Genomic DNA, 24,949 nt, shown 5'->3' with positions numbered 1-24,949 from the left:
CCTTCAGGGGACCGGAGGAAACGGTGACTCAGATCAGCCTCGGCACAGAATTCTCTGCCCCTGCCCACACCGGTGGTGTCAGAAGTTCGAGTCCCGGCTGCCACTTACTGGCAGTCTTAGGGCCTCGCAGCCGATCTGCTTCTCCAGTGTCCCCTGACCTCTGCTTCACCTGGTCTGAGGGCAAGAACGCCCCGCCGTCAGGGGGCCGTGAGGACTGAACCACACGGCATGTGGACGGGGCCTCACACATGGCAGGCTGCTACCGTTCGGGACTTGGATTTGAGGGAGACAGTCTCCCCCTGGAGAGCCGGCTTCCCCTGCCTGAACCTCCTCCTCGAGGATTCCATCAGAAGCAGAGCCTCACCCGACCCAGCCTCGGTCAGCGCAGCCAGACTCCGAGGCGAGTGCCCTACAGGCCTGCGGGGTCAGCCGCCACCACCGGAAGGCTCTAAGCCCTGTGACAAACCCCTTTAGTGTGGTTCTGCCCTCTGAACCCCGACTGACACACCCCCCCACTGGGGACGGTCACGGCCAGGTTTATCTAACCCTGAGCTCAAAGCCCTCGGCCTCTCCATCTGCTCCATCACTTCCCGCTCCAGCCCTTCTTGTCCTTTGTGCCGGCCTGCTCTCCACCCCCACCCCTGCCTCCTCTCTCCCAATGCTTCCGAGGCCCTAGTGAGCTGTGCTGCGGCCCGGGTCACCCAGGGGCCTCAGTCCACCTGTTCCTGTTGTTGCCCTGTGTGCGTTACAGTTCAAGCCACAAAAATAGATCTCATGGAAACCAGCCTCCTTCCTCTCGTTCCCCTTTTCTAGAAGCAACTTCTGTTACCAAATCCTAGACATAAAACTCTACACAAAAAATAGGCTTTTGGGGCACCTGGGTGGCTCATTCGGTTAAAAGTCCGACTTTGATTTCGGCTCAGGTCACAATCTCCCGGTTAGTGGGTTCAAGCCCCGCGTCTGGGCTCTGTGCTGACAATGCAGAGCTTGCTTGGGGTTCTCTGTCTCTGCCCCTCCCCTCAAACAAATAAATTAAACTTTAAAAAAAAAATAGGCTTTTTTTTAAAGCCTTTTTTTTTTTTTTTTTTTTTAAGTTTATTGAGAGAGAAAATCCCAGACAGGTTCTGCGTTGTCAGCACAGAGCCCAACATGGGACTCAAACCCACGGAACGCAAGATCATGACCTGAGCTGAAGCTGGACGTTTAACCGACTGAGCCACCCAGGCGCCCCTAAAGATTTTATTTTCAGTAAACTCTACACCCAGCCTGGGGCTTGAACTCACACATCCAATGTCCAGAGCCCCACGCTGCACCGACTGAGCCACCCCACTGCTGTAAACCCCCAGCCCCCGGCCTCTGCCACTGAGAGCAGCAACCCAGAGATGGCCGCAGCGCCTCTCCTCCCAGGGGGCGTCTGCACCCCACTGGCAGACCTGAGCCTTAGCCGCAAATGAGGCTGGGAACCCGGCTTCCATGTCTGGGTGGCTAAACCCCTCATCGATAGGCCTCATCTTCACTGACGAACGTGGAACAGTAAGTTGTACGGCTGTCCCACCCCACCACAGGTCCTACTGAAGAGTTACCATCGTTCCTTCTGTCATTTGCTAAATGTAGACTCAATTTTTTTTCCAAATCCTCTATCATAATCTGCCCCATCCAGTCCTCTTTTTCTTAAGATCCTTCTACTATAGACTCAATCCTCATGCCCCGATTTCTACTGGCTCCTTGCTAAGCCTGCCGCATAGTCTCTTAGGGCTTCTCTTAATCACTCAATTGCATTGAGTCCAGATTCGAAAGTAAGAACACTGTCTTAATTTTCAGATGACAGCCCTGTAGAGAGAAAATCTTAGGCTCAAAACATCTAAATATAAGTTCAGCAAGGCCACAATACAAGATGAATACACAAAAACCAATTCTATGTCTCTGTTACAGCAGTGAAATAAAACTGCAATTAAGAAAGTAAATTCAAAGAGCAGGAATACAAAGTATTGGCAATTTTAACAGAGGAACTGCAAAATTATACACCAAAAACTATAAATTGTTACCGAGGGAAATTGAAGAGGATCTAAACTGGAAAGACGGTCTGTGTTCACAGGTTGGAAAACTCAATGGGGTTAAGATGTTAATTCTCCCCAGACTGGCCGATAAGTGCAATCAGTATTAAAATTTCAGCAGGCTCTTTTGCAAAAATTGGCAACTGACCCTAAAGTTCATACAGAAAAGGAAAAAAAAAAAAAAAAAACCTGGAGTAGTCAAAATGATTTTTTAAATAAGCAAACTGGGCAGACTTACTCTTCCTTTTTTCAAAACATCATCTAAAGCTACGGTAACATGACAGCACGGTCCTGGTACAACCACAGACAACACTGAGTCCAGACAGAAGTCTCGCGTTTACGGTCAACTGATTTTTAACAAAGGTGTGAAGGCAATATATTGAGGAAAATCCCCAAAAGACTGTGCTGGGATAGCTGGTTATGGACAAGCAAAATCATGGATTTGGACCACAGATTTACACACACACACACACACACACTCAAAATGTATCATGGGGCTAAGTGTAAGAAGTAAACTATAAAACATTGAAAAGTGGGGCGCCTGGATGGCTCAGTCGGTTAGGTGTCCGACTTTGGCTCAGGTTCACCGTTCATGAGTTCAAGCCCCACGTCGGGCTCTGTGCTGACAGCTCGGAGCCTGCAGCCTGCTTCGGATTCCGTGTCTCCCTCCCTCTCTCTCTGCTCTTCCCCCACTTGCACTGTCTCCCTCTCTCTCTCTCTGCTCCTCCCCTGCTCATACTCTCTCAAAAAAAAGTAAAACATTAAAAAAATTTTTTTTTTTTTTTAAATTTTTTTTTCAACGTTTTTTATTTATTTTTGGGACAGAGAGAGACAGAGCATGAACGGGGGAGGGGCAGAGAGAGGGAGGCACAGAAGCGGAAACAGGCTCCAGGCTCTGAGCCATCAGCCCAGAGCCCGACGCGGGGCTCGAACTCACGGACCGCGAGATCGTGACCTGGCTGAAGTCGGACGCTTAACCGACTGCGCCACCCAGGCGCCCAAAAAAAATTTTTTTTTAATTATAAATGAAAGAGAACAAAAGCTTCATGACCTTACGTTGGACAACAATTTCTTATGTATAACACCAAAGATACGGTCCATAGAAGAATACTCGATAAACTAGACTTCATGAATTTTAAAATTTTCATTCCAGAAAAGATCCCATTGATTAAATTAAAAACGAGGGGCGCCTGGGTGGCTCAGTTGGTTAAGCGTCTGACTTCCGTTCAGGTCATGATCTCACGGTTCGTGAGTCCGAGCCCCCGCGTTGGGCTATTTATTTACTTGCATCACCATTTGAAAGGAAATTGCAGACAAGTCTTTTATCACATTTCTCCTAAGAATAGGATATTCTCCTATATAATCAAAATTCCATTATCACACCAGAGAAACCCATCATCGATATAATGTTCAATAATACTATGCTCTTTTAAATGTCTCCAGTCATCCCAACATCTTCATGGCTACTACCCACCAGCACCCCACCCCCCGCCCCCCCCGTTGCCAGTTCGGGTTCCAATCAATGTTCACAAATTACATTAACAATGAAATCTCTCTTAAGTGTCCTGTTACCTTCAGTAGACCCTCTGGGGTTTTGTTGGTGTTGTTATTTGACATTTTTGAAGACATCTGGCCAGTTGTACAGACTGTCCAACATTCTGGACTCGTCTAATTGTTCCTGCAGATACAGGTTAAAGGCTTTCGCGAGCACAGTGGGTGGGTGACGTGTTCTACTGGCCACACATCACATCACTTCGGTTGGTTCCATTACTGGTGATGCTAAATTTGATCACTTGGTTAATTTTGACATCCGTCATCATAAAAATACGCTCTCGCAATGTGATCAACAGCGTAAGTTCAGCTGTGGCATGCTTCTTTGAAATCCTGAAACCTTCCCGTTGACCAACAAATTACCACCCACTGATGATCTTCGTCTGAGTAAGTTCTTACATTGATACCTGCAATCTAAATCAAAATTCTATCCTTCCATCTACATTTACTAGCTGCTGTTCTGTCACCCCAACACTCTCCCCTCTTTTTTTTTTTTTTTTTTAAATCTCCTTGGGGACACTTTTTTGAAAATACGGTGTTTAAATACCCCGTGAAATTGGAACAGACCAACAGAACAGGATCGAGAGCCCGTAACATAACATAAAAAGCATTAATATTTGAAAAGGTCCATGAATGTGACTATGTTTTAAAAAGCAAAGCAAACACAAACTCTATTCTTCTAAAAACTTCCTTTAAGGCAGTGAAAAAGCAAACAGAGTGGTAGTAGATACTTTCGTTTTTTTTTTTTTGTTTTTTTTTTTTATTTATTTTTGGGACAGAGAGAGACAGAGCATGAACGGGGAAGGGGCAGAGAGAGAGGGAGACACACAGAATTGGAAACAGGCTCCAGGCTCCGAGCCATCAGCCCAGAGCCTGACGCGGGGCTCGAACTCACAGACCGCGAGATCGTGACCTGGCTGAAGTCGGACGCTTAACCGACTGCGCCACCCAGGCGCCCCTATGGTAGTAGATACTTTCAACACACACAACTGACAAACGGCTTGTATCCCGAATCAAGTACTGACTCCCACAGCTCAGTAAGACAATCCAAAAGAAAGACGGGCAAGAAACTTGAACATGCACGTCACATAAATGGATCTCCAACTGGCGAAAAACGTACGAAAAAGTGCTCTCAGCCTCATTAGCAGTTGAAAGCAGTGATGAGGACTACAATCTTCAAAGGTAACGGTGCATCAACTGAAAACTCGCCCGCACCGGTGGTGGAGGTTCACACCGGTAAAGAGTTTGAGAAGACAGGTTTGTGCTATTTACCAAGCTCGAGGACAGCCTCCACTCCGACCCAACGCGTCCACTCCAGGTGCGCGCCCCGCGTAAGCGCGTGCAGGTACAGCGACGCAGGGGGGGGGGGGGGGGGGGGGGCTCGGCGCACGCCCACCCGCCGCCAGCTGGGGCGACCTCGGCCCGCCGTCGGCGCACCCCTCGGCCGCGGCGCGCCCGCACAACGGGGCCACAAGAGGAGCTGCAAGTACGCGCAAGGTTGGAAGGTTGGAGGAGAGTTTCTCAGACGACATCGAACAAAAGGCAGACGCAAAACACTGCCAAGGGCGCCTCATTCACGGGGCGTGACAGACAGGCAGCCAGGCCAGCCCGCACTACGGGAGGCGACGCCGACGCAGCGACCGCAGCCTCCTCCGCTCGGCCGCCGGCGGGACCCACGCGAGACGCCAGGCCCCGCCCACAGCGCGCCACGAGACGCCCGGCCCCCGCGCCGGCCACTTCCGGCCGCGCCGGGCCCCGCCCCCCAACGAGAGCTGGGCCCGCGCCGGCCTGGCCCGAGTGCAGGCGGGGCTTCCGAAGCCCGACGAATCGCTCGCCCTACGGGAAAGGACGTACGTGTGGACCAGTACTGCGCGGGGGCGGAGACCCCGCCCACAAGCCGACGATCCAATCGGCCCCGAGCGGCGAGTGGGCCGCCGCGCCTGCGCGACCCAGCGGAGCCGGGCGGCATGGCGGGCGGGGCCCGGGAGGTGCTCACGCTGCAGTTGGGCCACTTTGCGGGCTTCGTGGGAGCGCACTGGTGGAACCAGCAGGTGAGGCCTGCGGGCGCTGCCGCCGCGGGGTCGCTCGGGATCTCCAGCCGCCCCCGCTGAGGCCAGGCCTTCCCCTGTGCACCCCCAGGATGCTGCGCTGTGCGCCCCGACCGGTGCCAAGGAACCGCCGGGAGAGCTGTGTCCCGACGTCCTATACCGGACCGGCCGGACGCCCCACGGCCAGGAGACGTACACGCCGAGACTCATCCTCATGGATCTCAAGGGTGAGGCGGCGGCCGGGGTCGGCCAGCGCGCAGGAGCCCCCGGCCGTGCGGACCGGAGACAAGCAGCCGCAGGGACCCGGTGGACTGTGGCACTCTTGCGGGACCCCGCGGTGCTCCCCTGCTACGGCCGCACAGCTCACGCCCAGGCTGGGGATGGAGGAGAATCTGGATTCTCCCAGACGAGGGTTTTACCGGGCTCAAGTGTGTGCACGGAAGCTCGGTGGCAGCAGGCTGGCAGGAAGATTCGCCGGAGGCGGGGAGGAGCGAGGCCTCGACCCGACGCTGCCTGTTCTTTTTTGTACAGGTAGCCTGAGCTCCCTAAAACAAGAAGGTGGACTCTACAGGGACAGACAGCTGGATGCAGCAATAGCATGGTACTGGTGACGTTCGCAGTGGGAATGTGCACAGGAAGCTGGACAGCTGCGGGGAACCGTCACTGAAATCCTTCTCCGGTTTTGTTTTGTTTTGTTTTGTTTTTCCCCAGGCAGGGAAAGCTTACCACACACAGGGAGGAACTCTATCCCCAAATCCCTGGCCTCCAGGACCTTCTGAGTGCAGAGGTGAGGGCCTCTACTGCCAGAGCTAGAGTGGCCTCCACTGGGGCAGAGAAAAAGGATTTTGATCATTTTAAATACCTTGGGATGGCATTTTGGGAAGCAGCACTTTTTTTCCTACAGAATGTGACTGTTGGGTGAAGGCAGGCTGTAGACTTGGTCAGAACCCAAGAGAATCAGTCAACTTTTGCCTGTAGACTGCCTGGAACTAAATGCAGATTTCTCTCTGCCCCTCCCCTCCCCCCCCAGGGAGTGTTGAGTAGTGATGGGATCTGGAGGGTCAAGTCCATTCCCAATGGCAAAGGTGAGACTTCACCAAGTACTACAGGGCAGGGAACCGGGCAGAACAGCAACAGGAAGAACACTTCTTTTCGTTTTTCTTCAGGTCCCCCACCGCTGACCACTGCTGCAGCCCCCAAACCATTCACCCCCACAGAGGACAGCATCAGAGTCTGGTCGGATTTCCTCCGGGTCCATCTACACCCCCGGAGCATCTGTATGATTCAGAAGTACAACCACGATGGGTACGTGGGCCCCAAAGGGTGTGAACCGAGAAACGGGATCCCCACCGATGTTGATGAGGCTCCTGAGGCCACCTTCCCCGCCGTCCCTGCAAACGGGATCTTGCGGGGCTGGGGGGGTGAGGGTCGGGGCTCCTGCAAGTCCTGGTTGGGGTCACGTCCGGCAGGGAGGCAGGTCGCCTAGAGGCTTTCGGCCAAGGCGAGAGCATCCTGAAGGAGCCCCGGTGCCTGGAAGACGTGGAGGACAGGCTGCACTTCTACGTGGAGGAGTGTGATCACCTGCAGGTAGCCGTGTGGCCAGGCGGGGCCTAGGCAGGACCTCGGCCTGCCCCGTCTTCCATCACCGTCTCCTTCCAGGGCTTCCAGATCCTGTGCGACCTGCACAACGGCTTCTCTGGGCTGGGTGCCAAGGCCGCCGAGTTGCTACGAGACGAGTACTCAGGGCGGGGAATAATAACCTGGGGCCTCCTCCCTGGGCCCTACAGTCGTGGGGTGAGGACACCTTGGGGAAAAGTCCCGGGGCATGGAGCGAGACCGCCCAGGGAGAAAACCGCGTTAACAGTCACTCTCCCTTCCCCCAGGACCCCCTGAAAAACATCTACCGTCTGCTGAACACAGCGTTGGGCCTGGTGCACATGTCCGCCCACAGCTCTCTGGTCTGCCCCTTATCCTTGGGCGGGGGCCTGGGGCTGCGACCGGAGCCACCCGTCACCTTCCCCCACCTGCACTATGACGTAAGGCTCGAGGTTCCTGTTGGGACTGCAGCCCCCACCCCGGCCTTTCTCTGCCACCAGCCCTGTTCTCGAACCCTCCGCTTGTACTCACCCGTGACACAGCCCCTTTGGAACACACTGTCCTTTGTCAAAGCGCCTGGACGTCTCTGCCATTAGGGTTCTGCCTTCACACTCTGCTTTCCAGACCCTGAAGGCTAAGTGCCCTTCTTGGTGTCTTCACAGCCTGCCCTGCCTTTCCACTGTGGTGCCATCCTGGCCACAGCCCTGGACACCGTCACTGCTCCGTACCGCCTCCGTTCCTCGCCAGTCTTCATGGCTCACCTGGCAGACATGCTGAACTTCTCTGGGAAGAAGGTACGGAGCGCTGCACAGGCGCCGGTTGCAATGGAGAGAAAGCCGCTACTTGATCTCTCCCTTCTCTTTAGGTGGCGACCGCAGCGGCCACCATCCCCTTCCCCTTGGCCCCAGGCCAGTCCCTTCCCGACGCTCTGGTGCAGCTGGGAGGGGCTGCCGCATGGACCCCCCTGTCTGCATGTGGGAGCCCTTCTGGAACGTGCTGCTTCGCCCAGTCCGTGGTGCTGAGGGGTCTGGACAGAGCGTGCCACACCAGGTGAGGGGGCAGGTTCGGGGAGCCTGTCGGACCTCGGACTCCCATCCTGGTCTTGCGCACACCTCTGGACATCCTGATGGCATCGCCCCACTCTTCCTTCTTCTGCCCCTCCTCCCCCCTTAAGAAAAGACCCTCAGCGTCCTGCTTCCGCTGATGGCCTACAAACAGGAAGATCCCTAGTTCCTGGTCCACAGGTTAATGGTGGTTTTGGCTCTGTTCCGGCAGCCAGCTGGCCCCGGGGACCCCTCTGCCCTCGCCGCTGCACACGTGCGCCACTGGGGAAGACGTCCTGGCCCAGTATTTACAACAGCAGCAGCCCACAGTCAGGAGGTCAGTGCGATGCCCACTCCCCGCGCCCAGACCTCCTTCCAACTTCTCGCTCAACCCCTGTTCTTGCCCCACAGCTCTGCCCACTTGCTGCTGGCTCCCTGCATGGTGGCTCCCCCGTACCCCCAGCTCTTCTCCCCAGGCCTCAGCCAGCACGGTTTGATTGTGGATGGTCCCCCATCTGGGGCAGGTACGTGGGCAGTGAGGGTATGGGAGAGGTTTTACCGTATCCCTTCCTAGATGAAGGTTCTTAGCAAAGCCCACAGTTAAACATCCCTTTATTCACTTGGTGGCCCCTGAGGGACGTGGCCTTCCTCTGGAGCACTGGTTTACCGAGGGGACGGCACACAATCCAGTGAGTTCACTCTCCCATCCAGTCTGCGCGGCAGAGCCCAGGGTAGAAAAACCATTTTCAGGCCGCCTTTTGTGTCCCTCCACAGCCGTGGAGAGCATCCCAGTGCTTGGGGCCCTCTGCTCCTCCTCGTCCTTGAACCGGACCCTGGGAGACCTGGCTAGAGAGCTCACCAAGCTCGATGTGCGGCGCTGGGCCAGCTTCCTGGCCGCCGGCGTGGAGCAGGGGGACCTGGACGAGGCCCTGCAGGAGCTGCGCAGCCTGGCCCAGTGCTACCGGAGTGGGGGTGGCCTCGTGGACTAAGGCTTCCCGAGAACAGGAAAGAGCTGGTTTACAATAAAAACTGCTGGGTATGGGAGCTCAATGTTCTGGGACTGGCTACACCAACACAAGCACTTCATACGTCTAGAACCACTGTGGTGGGATCACAGAACAATAAATATGTGCCATCAGACCCGGGCGGGGAGGGGGGCGGGGGGAGAGGGGAGGTAGAAAGGGAGCCAAGCCCACTCCCTCGATGCTGTTCACGAGTACGTTCAGAAAGACCCAGAAGGACTCGTAGGCTAGCAGAGCCATCCGCCCCCAGTCGGCCTCAGCCCCCGCGCCTCCGGCCCTACAGCCTGAGCCCCGGGGGTGGAGCGCCAGCCAAGCACAAGCACCGCTGGCTGGGGCCAGCGGCTGACACCGCCACGCGCCCAGGGTCACGCGTCCAGCTCCTCCTCCGACAGGAGGTCCCCGCGGTCAGACAGCTGGTCTGTGTTGCTGGTGCTGGTCGCGTCCTCCTCCTCCTCAGAGCTGGCCTCACAGGCCGTGTGGAAGAGCCGCATGAGTTCCCGGAAGCGGTGGGAAACCTAAGGCCAGAGAGGAAGGTTCTGACGTTGACCGAGCAGTACGTGCCGATCGAGCAATCGGTCTGTCCCCCACAGTGAGGTCGGGAGGGCTGTGTCCTCCCCGCACGAGAGGGGACTCCGGTCGAGAGGCTTATCAGCATCTGGCCCCAAATCATATGGCTCCCGAACATGACCTGGAACGTCTGTGGGCTCCTGACAGTCCACCGCCCTCTCTCGAACCAAAACCAGACTCCCTGACGAGTCGGGCCCCTCCTCGGGGCCCACCTGTACAGTCGCGCTTGGTGTCTTGTCTCTTGCTTGGCCGACCCCAGCCTCTCCTCGCCAGTCCGTGTGCTTGGATCCCCTGGGGCCCGAAGCTCTGGCAGGGCTTTCGCCACTTACCTCGGTCGGGGTCTTGTTTCCTAGCTGCTGGGAGATGACGCTGAAAGTCTGTGGCTGTGCCCCCCGCTCCTGGCACATGGTGAGAATCACGCGGTCGGCTTCCCTGGAACCCACATACCACGATTAACTCCAGATTAGCAAAATGGACACGTGCACTCATTTTCCAGATACACACGCGGCGGCCCCCCCTCCACCTACCTCGTCCACAGCACCACCTTCTCCCCGGTGGAGCTGACCTTGCTGTTGTTGGCACAAACAGTAGCTTCTGTGGTCTTCGGCTGCTGCTCTCCCACGGGGGCCTTGCCCTGCACTCCACAGTCCTTAACCAAACCTCCCCTAGGGGCTTTGGAAGAAGTCTCTGAGGTGTCCGTTCCCGACGACTCGTGGACAGGGGACATCCTGTGTGCGGTCTTCACCCCAGCTCTGCTCGACAGCAACCAGCTCCCCGGACTGTCTGAGACCTCAGACAACCGTCTCCTCCCTAAGTCTCTGGTCCTTGAGGAAACGGGACTCAGAAAGGAAGCAGGGTTCTCCTCGGTTCCAGGCCGTTTCTCAGTTTCTGAAGCATCCCAGGCGGGCACGGAAGCCTCTGGCTCACCCACTGCCTCCTGGTCCTCCCCCTCATCCTGAAGTCTAGGGGACGCCTCAGGGCGGGGCAGGACCTCACGCTCAGCCTGGTTTCTCCTAACCACGCAGAGCACAACTCCAGGGCTGGAGGAAAGCTGAGGAGTCTCCGGTGAACAGGGCGGTGGGCCCCCCAGGACGAGCTGCTCTGTCAGGGTCACTTCCTGCGTGCTCCCCACTGCTGATCCTGCTTAGGAGGAAAATAAGGACCTAAGAGGACGGATGGGGTCACGGTGCACCTGGGACGCCCAGTTACCACAGAGCCACACAGGTGGGATACTGTGATGGAGCCCCAATCTCAAAGAGTGCGGTGGGGCTGGCTGAAGTCACTTAAATGAAGACAAAAGCCCGACTGTCAAGGCCCAGAATGGCGGTCTTCAGGACGCAGATGACCAGGGTCCGGAGGGCAGGGAAGAGAATGCAGTCACGCTGCCTCGCACTCCCAATTCCTCGAGAGGACAGAGGCCACAGCAGAGCAAGTTGAGGCCGGACAGAGGATCTCCTATTACTTGTTCGTAAAAGAGGGGGTTCTCCGTCCAAGAAGGACTTGCTCATCCTGGCTCAGAGACGTTCTTGGTTGAAGCACGTAAGGACATGGAAAAGGGGGGAAAGAGGCCGGGCTGGCAGAACACTCACCTGGAACAGGCAGAGCTCCCCTGCCGGCCGGGTCCTGGGCGGCCTCAACGCTTTCCCGCTCGTCTGGGACTTCCTCCTCCAGCAGGTCCTTGCCCTGCCCGGCCTCCTTAGCACCAGGCACAGGGCTGGCCTCGCGGTGGGGGCTGCCGCCCGCCGACTCATGGGGCTCCTTGCTCTTGTAGGATCTGCCGTCACAGACCTGCAGGAACAGCCTCCTTGGTCAGGGGTCTCCTGACTGCCTTTTTCTCTGGCGACCAAGCCCTGCCCCCACGTCCGGCAAGTACACCTGCTCCACCAACTTTAAAAGACCTAGAAGGCGTCTGGTTCTACCCGCCGTTCTCCGAGCAAGGACTGTATCTTGGCTGCCAACCAACCCTACTCTAGAGACCCAGCATTACTTCGAGGGTCTGTTTTCTTGACACAAGTATATCTCATTAAAAACAAGCAAGCAGGGGCGCCTGGGTGGCGCAGTCGGTTGAGCGTCCGACTTCAGCCAGGTCACGATCTCGCGGTCCGTGAGTTCGAGCCCCGCGTCAGGCTCTGGGCTGATGGCTCGGAGCCTGGAGCCTGTTTCCGATTCTGTGTCTCCCTCTCTCTCTGCCCCTCCCCCGTTCATGCTCTGTCTCTCTCTGTCCCAAAAATAAATAAAAAAAAAAAAAAAAAAAAAAAAAACAAGCAAGCAAGCAAGCAAGCTGAGAAATACTTGAAGCACTTCATTGTTATCCAATTCCAAAAGCTTTACCCACAGGACTTTTTTTTAAGGTGTATTTATTTTTGAGAGAGAGGAGAGTGCGTGCACGTGAGCACGCAGGAGAGGGACAGAGAGGAGACAGAGGGTCTGAAGCAGGTTCCAGGCTCTGCAGTGACAACAGAGAGCCCGATGCGGGGCTCGAACTCACAAACCATGAGATCGTGACCTGAGCTGAAGTCAGACACTTAACCGACTGAGCCACCCAGGCGCCCCATCCACAGGATTGTCTTTGAAAAGCAAATCCATTGCACACGTGGACAAGATTCTATTTTGACTCAAATAGCACGTGCACCGCCTATCGCGTGGGTGCCGTCCTTGCAGGAGCTCAGGGCGGTACCCCGTGCGGGAGCGTACCTCACCCCAAACGGGGAGGCAGTGCAGACGCCCGCCCCTCGGTGCGGCCCGGCCCGGCCCGGCTCACCCTGCTGCTGCAGCGGCTACACCCTCTTCTCTTGCTTTTCTTCAGCTTGGGATCGGGGCCTCCTTCGTGGCAGGAGCAGGCACAGTCCCTGGCGCCATCCGGCCACTCGGCCTCCTAGGAGATACCGGGCTCGGTTAGCCGCCCAGCATGTCCGGGACCGAGAGAAAGCGGAGTCGTGAGGCCTCAGAACAGGTCGCCCCAGCACCCACACCGACCTCCTCTTTCGTGAGCCCCCAGCTCTCCACTCGGCCCAGGAACGCTCAATCCCAGCCTGTTCTAAATCCCCGAAACAACCCTTAAATGACCCAAAGATGGACCTCTCCCAGTTGCCCAGATGTTTCAAGAAATACTTAAGTCACATACAATCTGAGGCAAAGTCCCAAGAAAGGCCGTCACAAGGTGTGACCTGACTCAACCACCTTCGCTCCTGCCTCCCCGTGCCTTGAGCTCTGCCCCCTCCCAGCCCCATCGAGGGGGGCTTTCTTTGTGCTTTTGGAGGCCCCCGCACGACACTCTGTGTTCAGTAATCTCGGATGCAAGTTATCCCAACCGATAAGGAAACTGAAACCGAGAGAGGTGAAGTAAGCTGCCCAAGGTCATCCAGCTAAGAAGCCGTTTTCCACAAGGGAGAGTAAAAGACATTCAGGAAAACAGACTCCTTGGAGAGCAGCAGAGGGCAGGGGGTCTGTGCAGACCTATTCGCACCCCAGCACAGCCACTTATGGACACGAGGCCCTGGCGACAGCCTCGCCACGAATATCCGTTTCTGCCTCTGTGAAATGAAACGAGAGCAGTCTCTTGGGGGGACTGCCATGGGGCTCACCGAGAGAATGACCAGGTACGTGCCTCTAGGAGCCACGTGCACTTTGTCACCAGTACTGCTAAAGCGGGGGCTCGCTTCTGTATCTTCATACCAACAGAAAGGAAGAAGACAAGACCCAAGAGAAATAGCTCTGAGCAAGAGAGAAGACGGGGGAAACCTCCTCCTAATGGGGCGGCTGGGGGGGTGCTCTCCAGCATCCGCGCTCCTCCCGCCAGGGGCTCCGCGGCCTGACCTCGGGCTCCTGCAGCACGCATGGCACACTCGGCCAGAGAAATGCTCACGAAACTCAAGGCCTGATTCACGACCGACAGATCACGCCCAACAACCCAGATACCTTATCGTGATTTTGGACCCCGATCTCTTTTCTTCTTTTGCTCTTTGAGGCCGTGGGCATCTTGGGGGGCTCCTCCTCCTCTTCCACATCAGGCAGGGCCACTTCTTCAAAGCCGTCAAACTGGGGGACGAGTGGGTGCTGCTCAACGCAGACCCTGGGCAGGCACCCCGCGCTCCCACGGCCATCCCGCTTCCCAAAGCCCCGCAGCCCCTGGCCCCGCACCTCATACTCCTTCTCCTCTGTCCAGTTGATCTCTTCAAAGTCGCCCAGCCGGCTGGCCGCTGGGCGCAGGTGATCAAAGAAGACGGAGAACTCATCTTGCAGGTGGTCGTGGCCCTTGAGGAGCTGCCACATCTGTGTCTTGAGCTGAGAGGGTGTCAAGGGACAGACACGTCCCCCGGGCTTCTCCAGGTGGCCATCCCACACCAGACCCACATACTCCCAAGGCCCACTTCCCTGGTGCCCTGAGGGACACACAGAAGCCTCTCTTTGAAGGCTAAAGGTTCTTCACTGCCCCCTCCCTGCTCGCGAGCCTGCGCTGGAAGGGTGCTAACAGTACATGCGACCCCCAATGACGACACGAACGATACGTGTGACCCAGCTCAGGCAGCATCACCTGCTCCCTGCACCTCCCTCCCAGGGCACTGAGGGCACCTTGAGGCAGTCAGGCTCAGGTTTCAAGGGACAAGCCCCCCCTCCTATTCCAGGACCTTAGGCTTTAGAAAAGCCTACAAAGTCCTCCCCTTCTACGCCCCTCCAGACGTCCACGGTCCCGGCAGCCAGAGAACACGGCCCGGTCAGGGGACGGTGGGAGGCGCAGGTGCGCAGGGGGAGGAAGCAGGACGGGCAAGGTACCTCGCTGATCTCCTGGGGCAGGCAGTCCGCGCAGCTCTGCAGGACCTTGATGATCTTCTGGTGGTGCGAGGGGTTCTCTGCAAAGCAGATCTCCAGCTGCCGGAGAAACTTGCGGCTCTTCTCAAAAGCCTGCTGCTCCTCAAACTACCACAGGGGAAAGAAGGCGAGAGAGTCCCCTGCGTGGCTGAGCAAGACCAGAGTGCTCTGAGCAGAAGACAGGAAATGCGGGCCGGGGACTGAGGTTGACGGGGCTCCTTTACAACCGCGAGGTGGACTTTAAGACCTGGAGTCCAGGGCGCCCGGGTGGCTCCGTGGGTTGAGCGTCTGACTTCAGCTCATGATCTCACGGTTGGTGAGTTCGAGCCCCATATCGGGCTGTGATGACAGCATGGAACCTGCTTCGGATCCTGTATTACCCCTCCCCGCCCCACCCCCCACCGCCACCTCTCTCTGCCCCTCCCCTGCTCATTCTCTCTCAAAAATAAACATTAAAAAAAAAAAAAAAAAAAAGAATATGCTAAAAGAGCCAGGCGTCCACCAGAGGGTTGCAATGTCAGCCAGTCCACGACACCGGGGACGTGAACAGACCCAAGAGAAGCGCACGTTGGGGTGCTGGGGTTTCATGGACTGTGAAGTCACACACTCAAGGCCCTGTGGCACCACACGGTTTACAAAGACTCTGCACACGAGTGCTCGTCTAAGCCTCATAACCACAGGGGAAGAGCGGATGGCAGGGTGTGCAATCACCCCGTTCCCGGGGCAGCTGGGTGGCTGTCGGTTGAGCAGCCGACTTCAGCCCGGGTCACGATCTCACGGTTCGTGAGTTCGAGCCCCACATAGGGCTGGCTCTCTGCTGTCGACACAGAGCCTGCCTTGGATCCTCTCTCCCTCTCTCTGCCCCTCCCCCACTTGTTCTCTGTCTCTCCCTCTCTCAAAAAAATAGACTTAAAAACCAAAACTCACCCCACTCCCATGTGACCGCCTCAAGACCATCAGAACCATCTCGTTGCACCACTCATTCCGGCGTCTCTCAACCATGACAAGACATCCAGAACTACCGGGATACTCCCTCATGTTTACACATTTCTCTCCAAAACTTCAAATGTCACCTTACGTGCCGGCCATCCCACACCACCGTGCACGTGATACAACTGTAGTCCCCTGCCCCATTCCACCGACAGCCCTCACTCCTCCCTCCCGACGTGTTCTTCTGTGAGGCCTTGTCACCGGGAAGCGCTATGCACATTTCCCATTTCTGTCGGCTTTCTGATCCTCAAATCTACTTACTATATACATTTCACCGTGTATCACCTGACTCTCCCAGGAGAGTGGAAGCTCCACATGGGCAAGGATGTCACCCTTTTGTAATGGCTGTACTCTCAGCACCTAGAGCTCTGCCCAACACGTACTAGGCACTAAGGTAAGTGTTTGTTGAACGAACGCCTGTCTCACAACAGTGAGGCGCAGAGGGCACATGATTTACCTGAGGCCCGTGAGGGCAAGCAAAGGTACGACCCCACATGGCACACATAAAGAAATGGGGAGACGAGGGGCCGGGAAGATCACCTCTTGAAAAGAAGAGGGCTCTGTGGGCCATGCCAGGGTCATCTGACCGGGGGACGGGCACAATGTCCGTGAACCTCGCTCGGCCCCACTGTCACCGGACCCACCAACCCCATCCACTTACTAATCCACAGGCCAGAGCCTGCTCGGGCAACAGGAAAGCAGCAAAGTCCTTGAGCAGCTGAGGCCAGTCCTGGAGCAGGATCTGCAGGCTTCTGTAGAGATCCACAGCGGTCTGCCGCTGAGGACTTGACTCGAACTCATAGATAACCTGAAGGAAGTCCTCGTACTTGCCAGGGGCGTGCCGCAGGGCTTCTCGCACCTGCGCAGGAGACGTGCCACCATCAGTGCTCTGTCCGCGGGCCCCAACACGAAACAGCAGCACGGACCGAGGAGCAGGGGCCCCGCTAGAGAGCTCCGAGACCCGCCCTGCACAGGCCGCTCCTGACAGATCCCCAGATCCGTTCGTGGCGGACACCGCGCCGAGCGAGGCACAGCTCTCTTCCGGTGGCGGGTGTCCACAAACCACAGCCCTGCCCACGAGACCAGCAGGTTTCTCTGGCTCACAGTCCTACCCTGTCCCGGACTTCAGCTCCCCGCTGAAACAGAGAAGGAGCGCCCTGTGCACAGCGTCCACTGAGGGTAAATAATTCAGGAGTCAAGAAGGTGAGGCAGGACTGTCACTGCGAGCACACCCCCTTGCTGGGGGGGCGGGGGGGGCGGGACCAAGGGAATGAGACTGTGGCACAAGACAGGAACAGGCTGGCTCACGTCTCTGGAGACCAAGGTGCTTTCCTGAGGTCCACCCTCGGGCCGAAGCACAATAGGTCTTTCTTCTCAAGCTGAGAGCCCGGGAAAGGCCCTTATTAGCCAACCCGTGAAGTCCCCCTCACGATGATGGTGGGATCACCTTTCCCAGCTTTCTGAACAACAGAGGGTGATGCTCAGGGACTACGACAAGCCACGTATCACTGAGCCCTGTGCCCGTGGCCCCTCACACAGATCCCTGGAAGAAGCGGCCGAGCTCGGAGGGACGGTAACAGGAAGCGGCATCTGCCTACCCTGGTCAGGTAAGCCTGGGCGAAGGCCAAGTCCTTCTGCTCCCTGAGTGGGTCCCGCTCCAGGATGTCCTCATCGTACAGCAGCAGGAGCTTGGAGGTGTCCTTGCTGGCCCGGGCCCGGCCTCCCCGCCGGCCGCGAGCCCGCTGGCTGCTCCGGCCCTTCCCGGCAGCCCTGCCACCCTCTCCTGGAGAAGACACCAAGCCCACGGTTGCTCTGACCCCACCGCGCCACCCTTCCGCCCCGGCTCCTCGGGAGACCCCACCCCCTGCTCCGGGTCTGGGAGGGCCTCGGAAGAAGAGCTGGTGGGAAAGTGGCGGGAAGGCAAGACTGGCAGGTGAGCCCTGTGCGGGCTGCACAGCCATGCTCTCTGGGACGCTCAGGGCACCTCCGCTACTCCACTGAGAAAGGGAGTCCTGAGAGCGAGCACAGTCCTACGCTGGGCTCTCGGAGGACTACATGTTGCTGAGGAACGGCAGTGTCTTCTGAAATAAACGTAGCTCTCAGCCTCACACATGACAGACGGATTGAGCACCACCGAAAACCCGGGATGAAGCCGGTAACAAATCTAACAGCTGGTACAAACCAGCACAGGCACCGACCGGGCAAACGTGTCTGGGGAGGGCGGAGGGCAGGGGAGGTCCAGAGGATTTCCTCGGAAAACTCACACCTGGTTTCTAGACTGTTGTGCACGCCCGGTAGAAAGGAGGCCAGCTGGGCCCCACACACGCCCGCACGCACACTCACCTGGCGGGGCGCTGCCGGCCTCCGCCTCCGGAGCTGTCCTGGGCGAGGCAAAGGTGGCCGGCGGCTTCTCAGCAGGGTCTCCGGCGGCCTCATCTGTCATCTCATCCTCCTTCTGCAGGCTTTCCATCCCTTCTGCCTCTTCCTCCTCCTCCTCCTCAGGCTCAGAGTTCTCTTCCTGGGAGTTCTCCTCCTCGGACTCGCCCTCCTGGCCCGCGCGCCTCTCAGAAGCCAGCCAGGTCAGCTTCTCCATCGTCTCCTGCGACCCCCCCCAAGAGCATCCCCAGGGCTGGCATCGGTTCGCCAGGAGCCACCGGCACAACCCCCCCAGCACAGACACCGGAGCACGGTCGCCTGGGCACAGCCTCCGGGGTCCAACGTGGAGTTGGCACCCGGGGAGAGCTACGCTTGCAGCCTGGTGGCAAGGGACAGTGGGAAGAAGATGCGTTTTGAGAGGCCGCCCTCTACCCTGAATACGGCTCTCCTTTGCCACGGTCCACACTCAGGACCTACACACGTAGGCGTTCAAACCGTGCACAGGTGATTCGATCTAACAGTTAAGGGACCCTGTGCCAAGCGAAACACATAAGTACAAGTTCACCCTTTTCCTCCCCTCGCCTCCACCCCCACAGCGTGTCTTGCAACGTTTTCAAGAGTCAAACTGAAGGCAGGACTATCTAGAGGCAGCAAGCAAGCAGGTGGCCTATCCATAAATCAGGCAAATGGCTGAGACCACAGAACACGTGAGATCCCTGGCTCTCACCTGGAGCTCGGGGACAGACAGCACAGACTCCTCCGAGGCCGATGACATCTCGTCCTCCTCATCTTGGGTGAGGTCGTCAAAGTCCTCCTCCTCCTCCTCCTCCGGCCCGTCCTTTTCCGCCCCAGCTTCCGGCCCAGCCGGGGTCCCGGCCGCCTGGCGATCGGCGCTAGCGAAGCCCTCAGACTTCCCGGGGGGGCTGCTGCGCGCCGCGTCGGGGTCGGCACAGGAGGAAGCGGTCCTCGGAGAGCCTTTGCTCACGGCTCCCGAGTGTCCCTCGTCCCGAGGCTCCCGAGAGGCTGAAGAGGTTCTCGCTGGCTGACTTCCCTCCTCCTCCTCCTGCTGTAAGACGGGCGGCCTCCTTGGCTCCTCCCCTGGGAAGCCAGCGTCCAATCCCACAGAACACCCTGCCCTGCTGTCCTCACAGGCGTCCTCCCCGGCGTCTTTGGGCTCCATCTTGACGACGTCCTCCAAGTCCCCGGGGGGTGTGCTCAGAGACTCTCGGGAGCCCAGGGGCGGCTCCAGACCTTGCCCCCCATCCTCTGCTTTCACAAGAGTCCAGCCACAGGCGCTGTTCTCCGACAGCTCTTCCTGGCACACACGGTCTGCTGCTGGTGGCCCTGGGCTGTGCTCCTCTTTGGGGAAGACAGGGGCACAGAGAGGAGACAGTTCCTGGGGTTCTAATTTGGGTTCTAGGCCTTGAAAGGCATTTTTCCCTTCAGCCAAAGGACAACTGATGTCCACACTCACTGGGGCCTTATCTTCAGGGGCAGGCGGGACAGGAAGACTCACAGAGTTGCCAGAGACAATCAGGGGTGGGAGAGAGGAGGCCACAAGGGGCTGACTCAGTGGGCAGGGGAAGGAAGTGGGGTTCACCAGGAGGGTGGTGATGGGAATGGCCTGTGGACTCTGGGCCACAGCCGCACTGACAGGCTGGATCACGTTGCAGCCACTGCCAAGGCTCACCACCTTGACCGTGGCAGCAGGCACAGTGAAGATAACAGGTACGGGGTGGATGAGGGAGGCTGGCTCCAGACACAGAGAGGCCTTGGCCCCCTTTCTCTTTGAGGCTCTCGGCCTCGCACACGGCTTTCGAAACTTAGACGGGGCAAGCGAGGGCAGCATCACCTTGGGCACAGGGGCAGAGGGGAGCGCAGTCTGGGGCTCAGACAGGGGGAAGCCGGTCCTGGCCTCAGGGGTCGTGGAAGGCAGTGCCGTCGGAGACTCAAAACTGTCCCCGCCAGGGGCCCCCGGCGGAGGGACACCTGGCACCGTCTGCACGACAGCAGCTGGCTGGATTACGTGAGGAATTCGGACCACCATTTTGCTTGGAGGGGCTTCTGGCGGAGTGGACCTCGCCGGTGTTTTCCCAGGGGTGGAGCCAGGCTGGAGAGAGGGGCTGGGTCTGATTAGGAGGGGCTTCAGGACTGATGGCCGCTTCTGTCTCCAGGCCTTCCTGGAAAAACAGTTGGCAACTGGCTTCAGTTTCAGGACCACACCCTTGGGCAACAGCAGTGGGTACGGAGTTTCACTCCCCAGTTCCGAGCTGCCTGTCCCCAGGCCTGGCTCTGAGCTGACCTCAGCGGCTCCCGTCACACCTCCTACCCCTCTGGCGCCGTCAGCCCTGCGCCACAGCTCCTCCTGGATGGACGGCAGGCTGGCCTATTGAGAACAAGAACACACGGATCCAGCACATGTCAGACTCTGGCAAAAAGAACAGGGCTTCCTGGATTTGAGGGGCCTTTCCCGGACAGTCTCAAGAAATCTTTCTAAGGTTTCTCCTGCAGGACACAAAATTTCTACAAAGACTACATTCAATCGCAGCCTCTAGAAATGCATTTGACCCACCACTTATCGAAGGCTGTGGAGCCACCTGGGGGAAGGACAAGAAGCAGGAGAGGAAGGGTGCATGAGGAGGAGTGCCTGGGCCCCAGTCCTGCAACTCCAGCTCTGAAGGCATAAAGTGGCCCTTGACATCTCTGGCAGGGTGTGGTGTCCCCCGGCCGCATGCACACTCGGGGAGCCAGGCTGCACCTTTAACCAGAATGGAAGCCGGTGCTCCTCCCTCTCTACAGGCGGCCTCCACTGATGCGGCTGGAGCTCTTCACAGCACTTCACCAGGATGGGCAGCTGTTTGGTCTTCTTATAAAACTGAGCAAGAAGGAATGAAACATGAGTTACATTCTGTCCAGAAACACTGCCCTGTCAGGCTGGGGAGAGGAGTGTGCTCCAACACACATACACACACACAGCACATGTTAAATGCTTCTACACCTCAAATGACACTAATCTCCAATAAAGATTTTACAACACTCTGTGTCATCAGACAGGGACGAGCTTAGGTCACAGAGAAAAGGAAGCAGATGGTCAGAGCGCTCATACTTGAAACCTGCTCCTACTCAGCTGTCATGACAGTGCCTGAGCCCTCATCCGGGAGACATGGACGCTTCCTATTAAGGAAATGACGGTGCAAGAGACACCAGAAAGGAGGCAAAGAAGAAGAAAAGAGAGACGGAGACAGTTTTAAGAGTCAGTTTACAGGGAAAGTGGAATCACGGTGACAGTAAGCGTCCGTTCAAGCAACATCTGGGCTACAGGCTGAGGGTACAAATAAGGGAAGACATTCCCGCCCCCCAGGGGCTTACAGACTAGTAGGAGACGGTCGAAGAGGTCAAGAGTGACACCCTCTGTGAAAGAGTGCGAAGATGCACGAAACCACGACGCGTATCTGACGTGTGAACAATAAGGACCTTTCTGCAGCAGAGGCAGCTACAGGCGAATCTTAAAGACACAGAGTTTGCTGACCGACGTGGCGGGGCGGGGCACGGGCAGAGCGCACTTCCGGTTCCAAACCTTGAATGCACGTAAGGGACCACAGAGACTGGTCTGGCCGCAACACAGGAACGTGGAGAGACTCTCAGAGACAAGTCAGAGGAAAGACAGGGTGGGCCTTCTGTGCCACACCAGGCGGTCTGACTCGTGTCCAGAAAGGTTAGCTGGAGGTGGCTACGGCAGCAACGTGAGGGACAGAATAAACGGAGCCAGAAACCGTGGGTAGAAACTAGCGTGTTCCTCACGGTGTCGCCAAGACCAGCACTGAGCCAATGAGCAGCAGGGTAGGAAGCAGGTTAAGGCAACAGAGGACTTGGTGACAGACCAGCAGGCAGAAGTGATCACGCTGCAGGGGTCAAGGAGAACTCGCAGCAACGTGGGCAACAACCAGAAGGAGCAGATCACAGCAGGGGCGAGTGGTGTGGCGGGGGGAGGGGGGGGTCTGCTGGTGGGGGAGGTTGGTGGCAACACCCGGAAGGTGCAAAGGGACACGATTCAGACTGAGAAGTCAGCAAGGAGACCGAAAGAAGATTTCCTGGCAACAGTTGGAGACGCGACGCAGACACTCGGGAGAAAAGTCCAGACCGAAGACACAGACCCGAGGACCGTGAGGAGACAGATCGCGCCAACACGCACGAATGCGGAAGGGCCCACACGCTGCAAGGGCCCTGTGGAACACGGACACTTGAGCGGGGCAGGCAGACTTGGGGAAGCAGCCGCAGTGAGAGCAAGAGGGGGTTGCAGAAGTGAGCAAGCTGCAGGGTCGGCGGGACAGCCACCCAGAGGAGAGCCAGAGAGCAGCCCCCAGATCACTAACGGGAACACAGCCCCCGGATCTTTAGCAGGGAATGCACTGAGGTTTTGCAGGGAAGACGTCCACACTTGCAGCAGTTCCACAGTAAAGGAGAAACTTACTGTTAAAACAGATTAAACACATCCATTTAGCTTTGTTCTTTTTTTTTTTTAATGTTGATTTATTTTTGAGAGAGAGGGACACAGAGCATGAGTGGAGGAGGGGCAGAAAGAGAGGGAGACACAGAACCTGAAGCAGGCTCTAGGCTCTGAGCTCTGGGCTCTGAGCTGTCAGCACAGAGCCCGACCCAGGGCTGGAACCCACAAGCTGTGAGATCATGACCTGAGCCAAAGTCGGCCGCTTAACCGACTGAGCCACCCGGGCACCCCAGCTTTGTTCCTTCTTAAAACCCCATGAGATGGGGCGCCTGGGTGGCTCAGTCGGTTAAGCAGCCGACTTCAGCTCAGATCACGATCTCGCGGTCCGTGAGTTCGAGCCCCGCGTCGGGCTCTGGGCTGATGGCTCAGAGCCTGGAGCCTGCTTCCGATTCTGTGTCTCCCTCTCTCTCTGCCCCTCCCCCATTCATTCATGCTCTGTCTCTCTCTGTCTCAAAAATAAAAAAAAACAAAACAAAACAAACAACAACAAAAAAAAAACCATGAAAACAGAAGGGAGCTGTGGTGAGCTGAAAGCCTATATGGAGAGCAGATGGAAGAAAAGGTAAAAGCAACACAGTCTTCAAAGCTAATGAGCGGATGGACGAGTAGAGACACAGGGAAAGGAAGAGCCAGATCCCGCACAGAAAGAAGTTTTAAGGACCAGCTAGACAGATGTTGGAGAAAAACACACAGAAGTGGGGGTAAAGCTGGAAGCAGAACCGGGTGACTAAGAGGACAGGTGCCGCCCAAATCCCACCCCATTCGGTGTAGCCAGACGGCGGCCTCCCCCCGGCCCAACAGCAGCGGCTGGACTGAGGCTGCCGGAGACAGGTCCAGCCTCCGTCCTGTCCTGCTTCCCACGCACCCTCGGCCATCCACCATTAAAAACTATTCAATGAACAAAACAAAAAGCTATCGGAAATTAAAAATATTAACAGGAAAAGCAAAGAGAAAGAAAAAGTCACAAGAAAAAGAAAAAGCTGAAGTAACATGCCAGAAAGGCCAACAGAAGATCGAGTGTTGGAAAAAGAGAAGACAGCAGGAGACCACCGCGGGGAGGCCGGGCACCTGACACGGACGGGCCCACGGTGGGGGCCGCCCAGTCCTCGCAGAGCTCATGACACCAGACCCATACTAGGCATTCATATTACCGTGAAATTCCAAAACAATGGAGAAAAGGAAAAAGCCTACATGCTGTAGGGGGACAGGAAGCGCAGGTGTCACACAGGTTCAAGAGGCAAAATGGCATCAAATCTCTAAAGAGGCGGAAGTAGCGACTAGAAGAAAATGGAGCAAGGCCCTTCGAAGAGTCGGACGCTTAATCAACTCAGCCACCCAGGCACCCCAGCCCTTAAACTTGCCAAGAACAATTATTTTCAACTTTGGGGCACCTGGTGGCTCAGTCGGTTAAGCGTCTGGCTCTTGATTTCGACTCCGGTCATGACCTCACGGTTCATGAGATGAAGCCCCGCGTCGGGCACTGCACTGGGTGGGGAGCCTGCTTGGGATGGTCTCCCTCTGCTCTTCCTTGCTCGTGCACTCGCACTCCCTCTCTCAAAATTAAATACATACGTAAATAATACATGATTTCCAACCTCAAATTCCAGGCTTACTAAAGGTGGTGAGTAGGAAAGGGATATGTTTTTCAACGTGTTATTTTAAATTTTTTTTTTTTTTCAACGTTTATTTATTTTTGGGACAGAGAGAGACAGAGCATGAACGGGGGAGGGACAGAGAGAGAGGGAGACACAGAATCAGAAACAGGCTCCAGGCTCTGAGCCATCAGCCCAGAGCCTGACGCGGGGCTCGAACTTCACAGACCGTGAGATCGTGACCTGGCTGAAGTCGGACGCTTAACCGACTGCGCCACCCAGGCGCCCCTCAACGTGTTATTTTAAACAATTAGAGACGCATAAGAGACGCATAAAAAGTTGCAAAACTAGAAAGGTCTTACGTAGCTCTCCCCCAGGTTCTCCCGATGGCCAGACCTTATGTCACACGGTGACAACGGTTACACACACAAACCAAGTATACAGCACAGCAGCTAAACCAGGCACGGCCTCTGGTCCAATCCGCGGAGCGTGAATACCGTGAATACAGACAGTCGAAACGGAAACACCTGTTTCTCTAGCATTCTTCCCCAGATTGCTACGAGGCTGTGCTCCACTAAAACAGGGTGAATAAAGCAGACGAAACAGATGTGGGTTCGGGGACTAGGAGGATGCACACAGGTAAGAGGCACAAGGAAGCCCCGGGATGATGGGGAGGGCAAGCCCAAGAAGCCACTGTGCAACAAGGCGAGAGAGCAGCCTGTCCAGAGGGAACAGCCTCAGAGGAGTCAGGGACGGAACATCCACACTGTGAACACACTCTGAGGAGATCTGTA

At 56.8% G+C, this 24,949-nt stretch overlaps 2 protein-coding genes across 9 annotated transcripts in view; one reads left to right on the top strand and one right to left on the bottom strand.

The window, feature by feature from the left end:
• The first annotated feature begins 5,522 nt into the window (after nucleotides 1-5,522).
• Nucleotides 5,523-9,336, top strand: MSTO1 (misato mitochondrial distribution and morphology regulator 1). The gene is made up of 14 exons (XM_058701900.1): nucleotides 5,523-5,656; nucleotides 5,745-5,880; nucleotides 6,185-6,254; nucleotides 6,365-6,440; nucleotides 6,684-6,738; nucleotides 6,820-6,958; nucleotides 7,123-7,240; nucleotides 7,313-7,447; nucleotides 7,537-7,689; nucleotides 7,912-8,043; nucleotides 8,115-8,299; nucleotides 8,525-8,629; nucleotides 8,704-8,816; nucleotides 9,067-9,336. Exons 1-14 carry the CDS (start codon nucleotides 5,573-5,575, stop codon nucleotides 9,279-9,281), a joined length of 1,716 nt encoding a protein of 571 aa, XP_058557883.1. The 5' UTR covers nucleotides 5,523-5,572; the 3' UTR covers nucleotides 9,282-9,336.
• Nucleotides 9,323-24,949, bottom strand: part of LOC131496378 (GON-4-like protein) — a 75,445-nt gene continuing 59,818 nt past the window's right edge. For 6 of the 8 annotated variants that reach the window (XM_058701893.1, XM_058701894.1, XM_058701892.1 and 3 more), the window contains 13 exons: nucleotides 20,815-20,931; nucleotides 18,784-20,442; nucleotides 18,024-18,279; nucleotides 17,279-17,463; nucleotides 16,342-16,539; nucleotides 14,655-14,798; nucleotides 14,022-14,165; nucleotides 13,800-13,919; nucleotides 12,643-12,756; nucleotides 11,471-11,669; nucleotides 10,409-11,024; nucleotides 10,211-10,313; nucleotides 9,323-9,829 (listed from right to left, as the gene is read on the bottom strand). In XM_058701893.1, coding sequence (XP_058557876.1) covers nucleotides 9,680-9,829; nucleotides 10,211-10,313; nucleotides 10,409-11,024; nucleotides 11,471-11,669; nucleotides 12,643-12,756; nucleotides 13,800-13,919; nucleotides 14,022-14,165; nucleotides 14,655-14,798; nucleotides 16,342-16,539; nucleotides 17,279-17,463; nucleotides 18,024-18,279; nucleotides 18,784-20,442; nucleotides 20,815-20,931 — 4,005 coding nt within the window. In that variant the 3' untranslated portion in view covers nucleotides 9,323-9,679. The other 2 variants (XM_058701895.1, XM_058701899.1) reach the window with 2 other exon arrangements.

The sequence above is a fragment of the Neofelis nebulosa genome, chromosome 15 (assembly GCF_028018385.1).
Source record: "Neofelis nebulosa isolate mNeoNeb1 chromosome 15, mNeoNeb1.pri, whole genome shotgun sequence".
Taxonomy (NCBI): domain Eukaryota; kingdom Metazoa; phylum Chordata; class Mammalia; order Carnivora; family Felidae; genus Neofelis; species Neofelis nebulosa.
The sequence above is the reverse complement of the archived record's forward strand: the minus strand, read 5'-3'. Positions and strand labels throughout refer to the sequence as shown.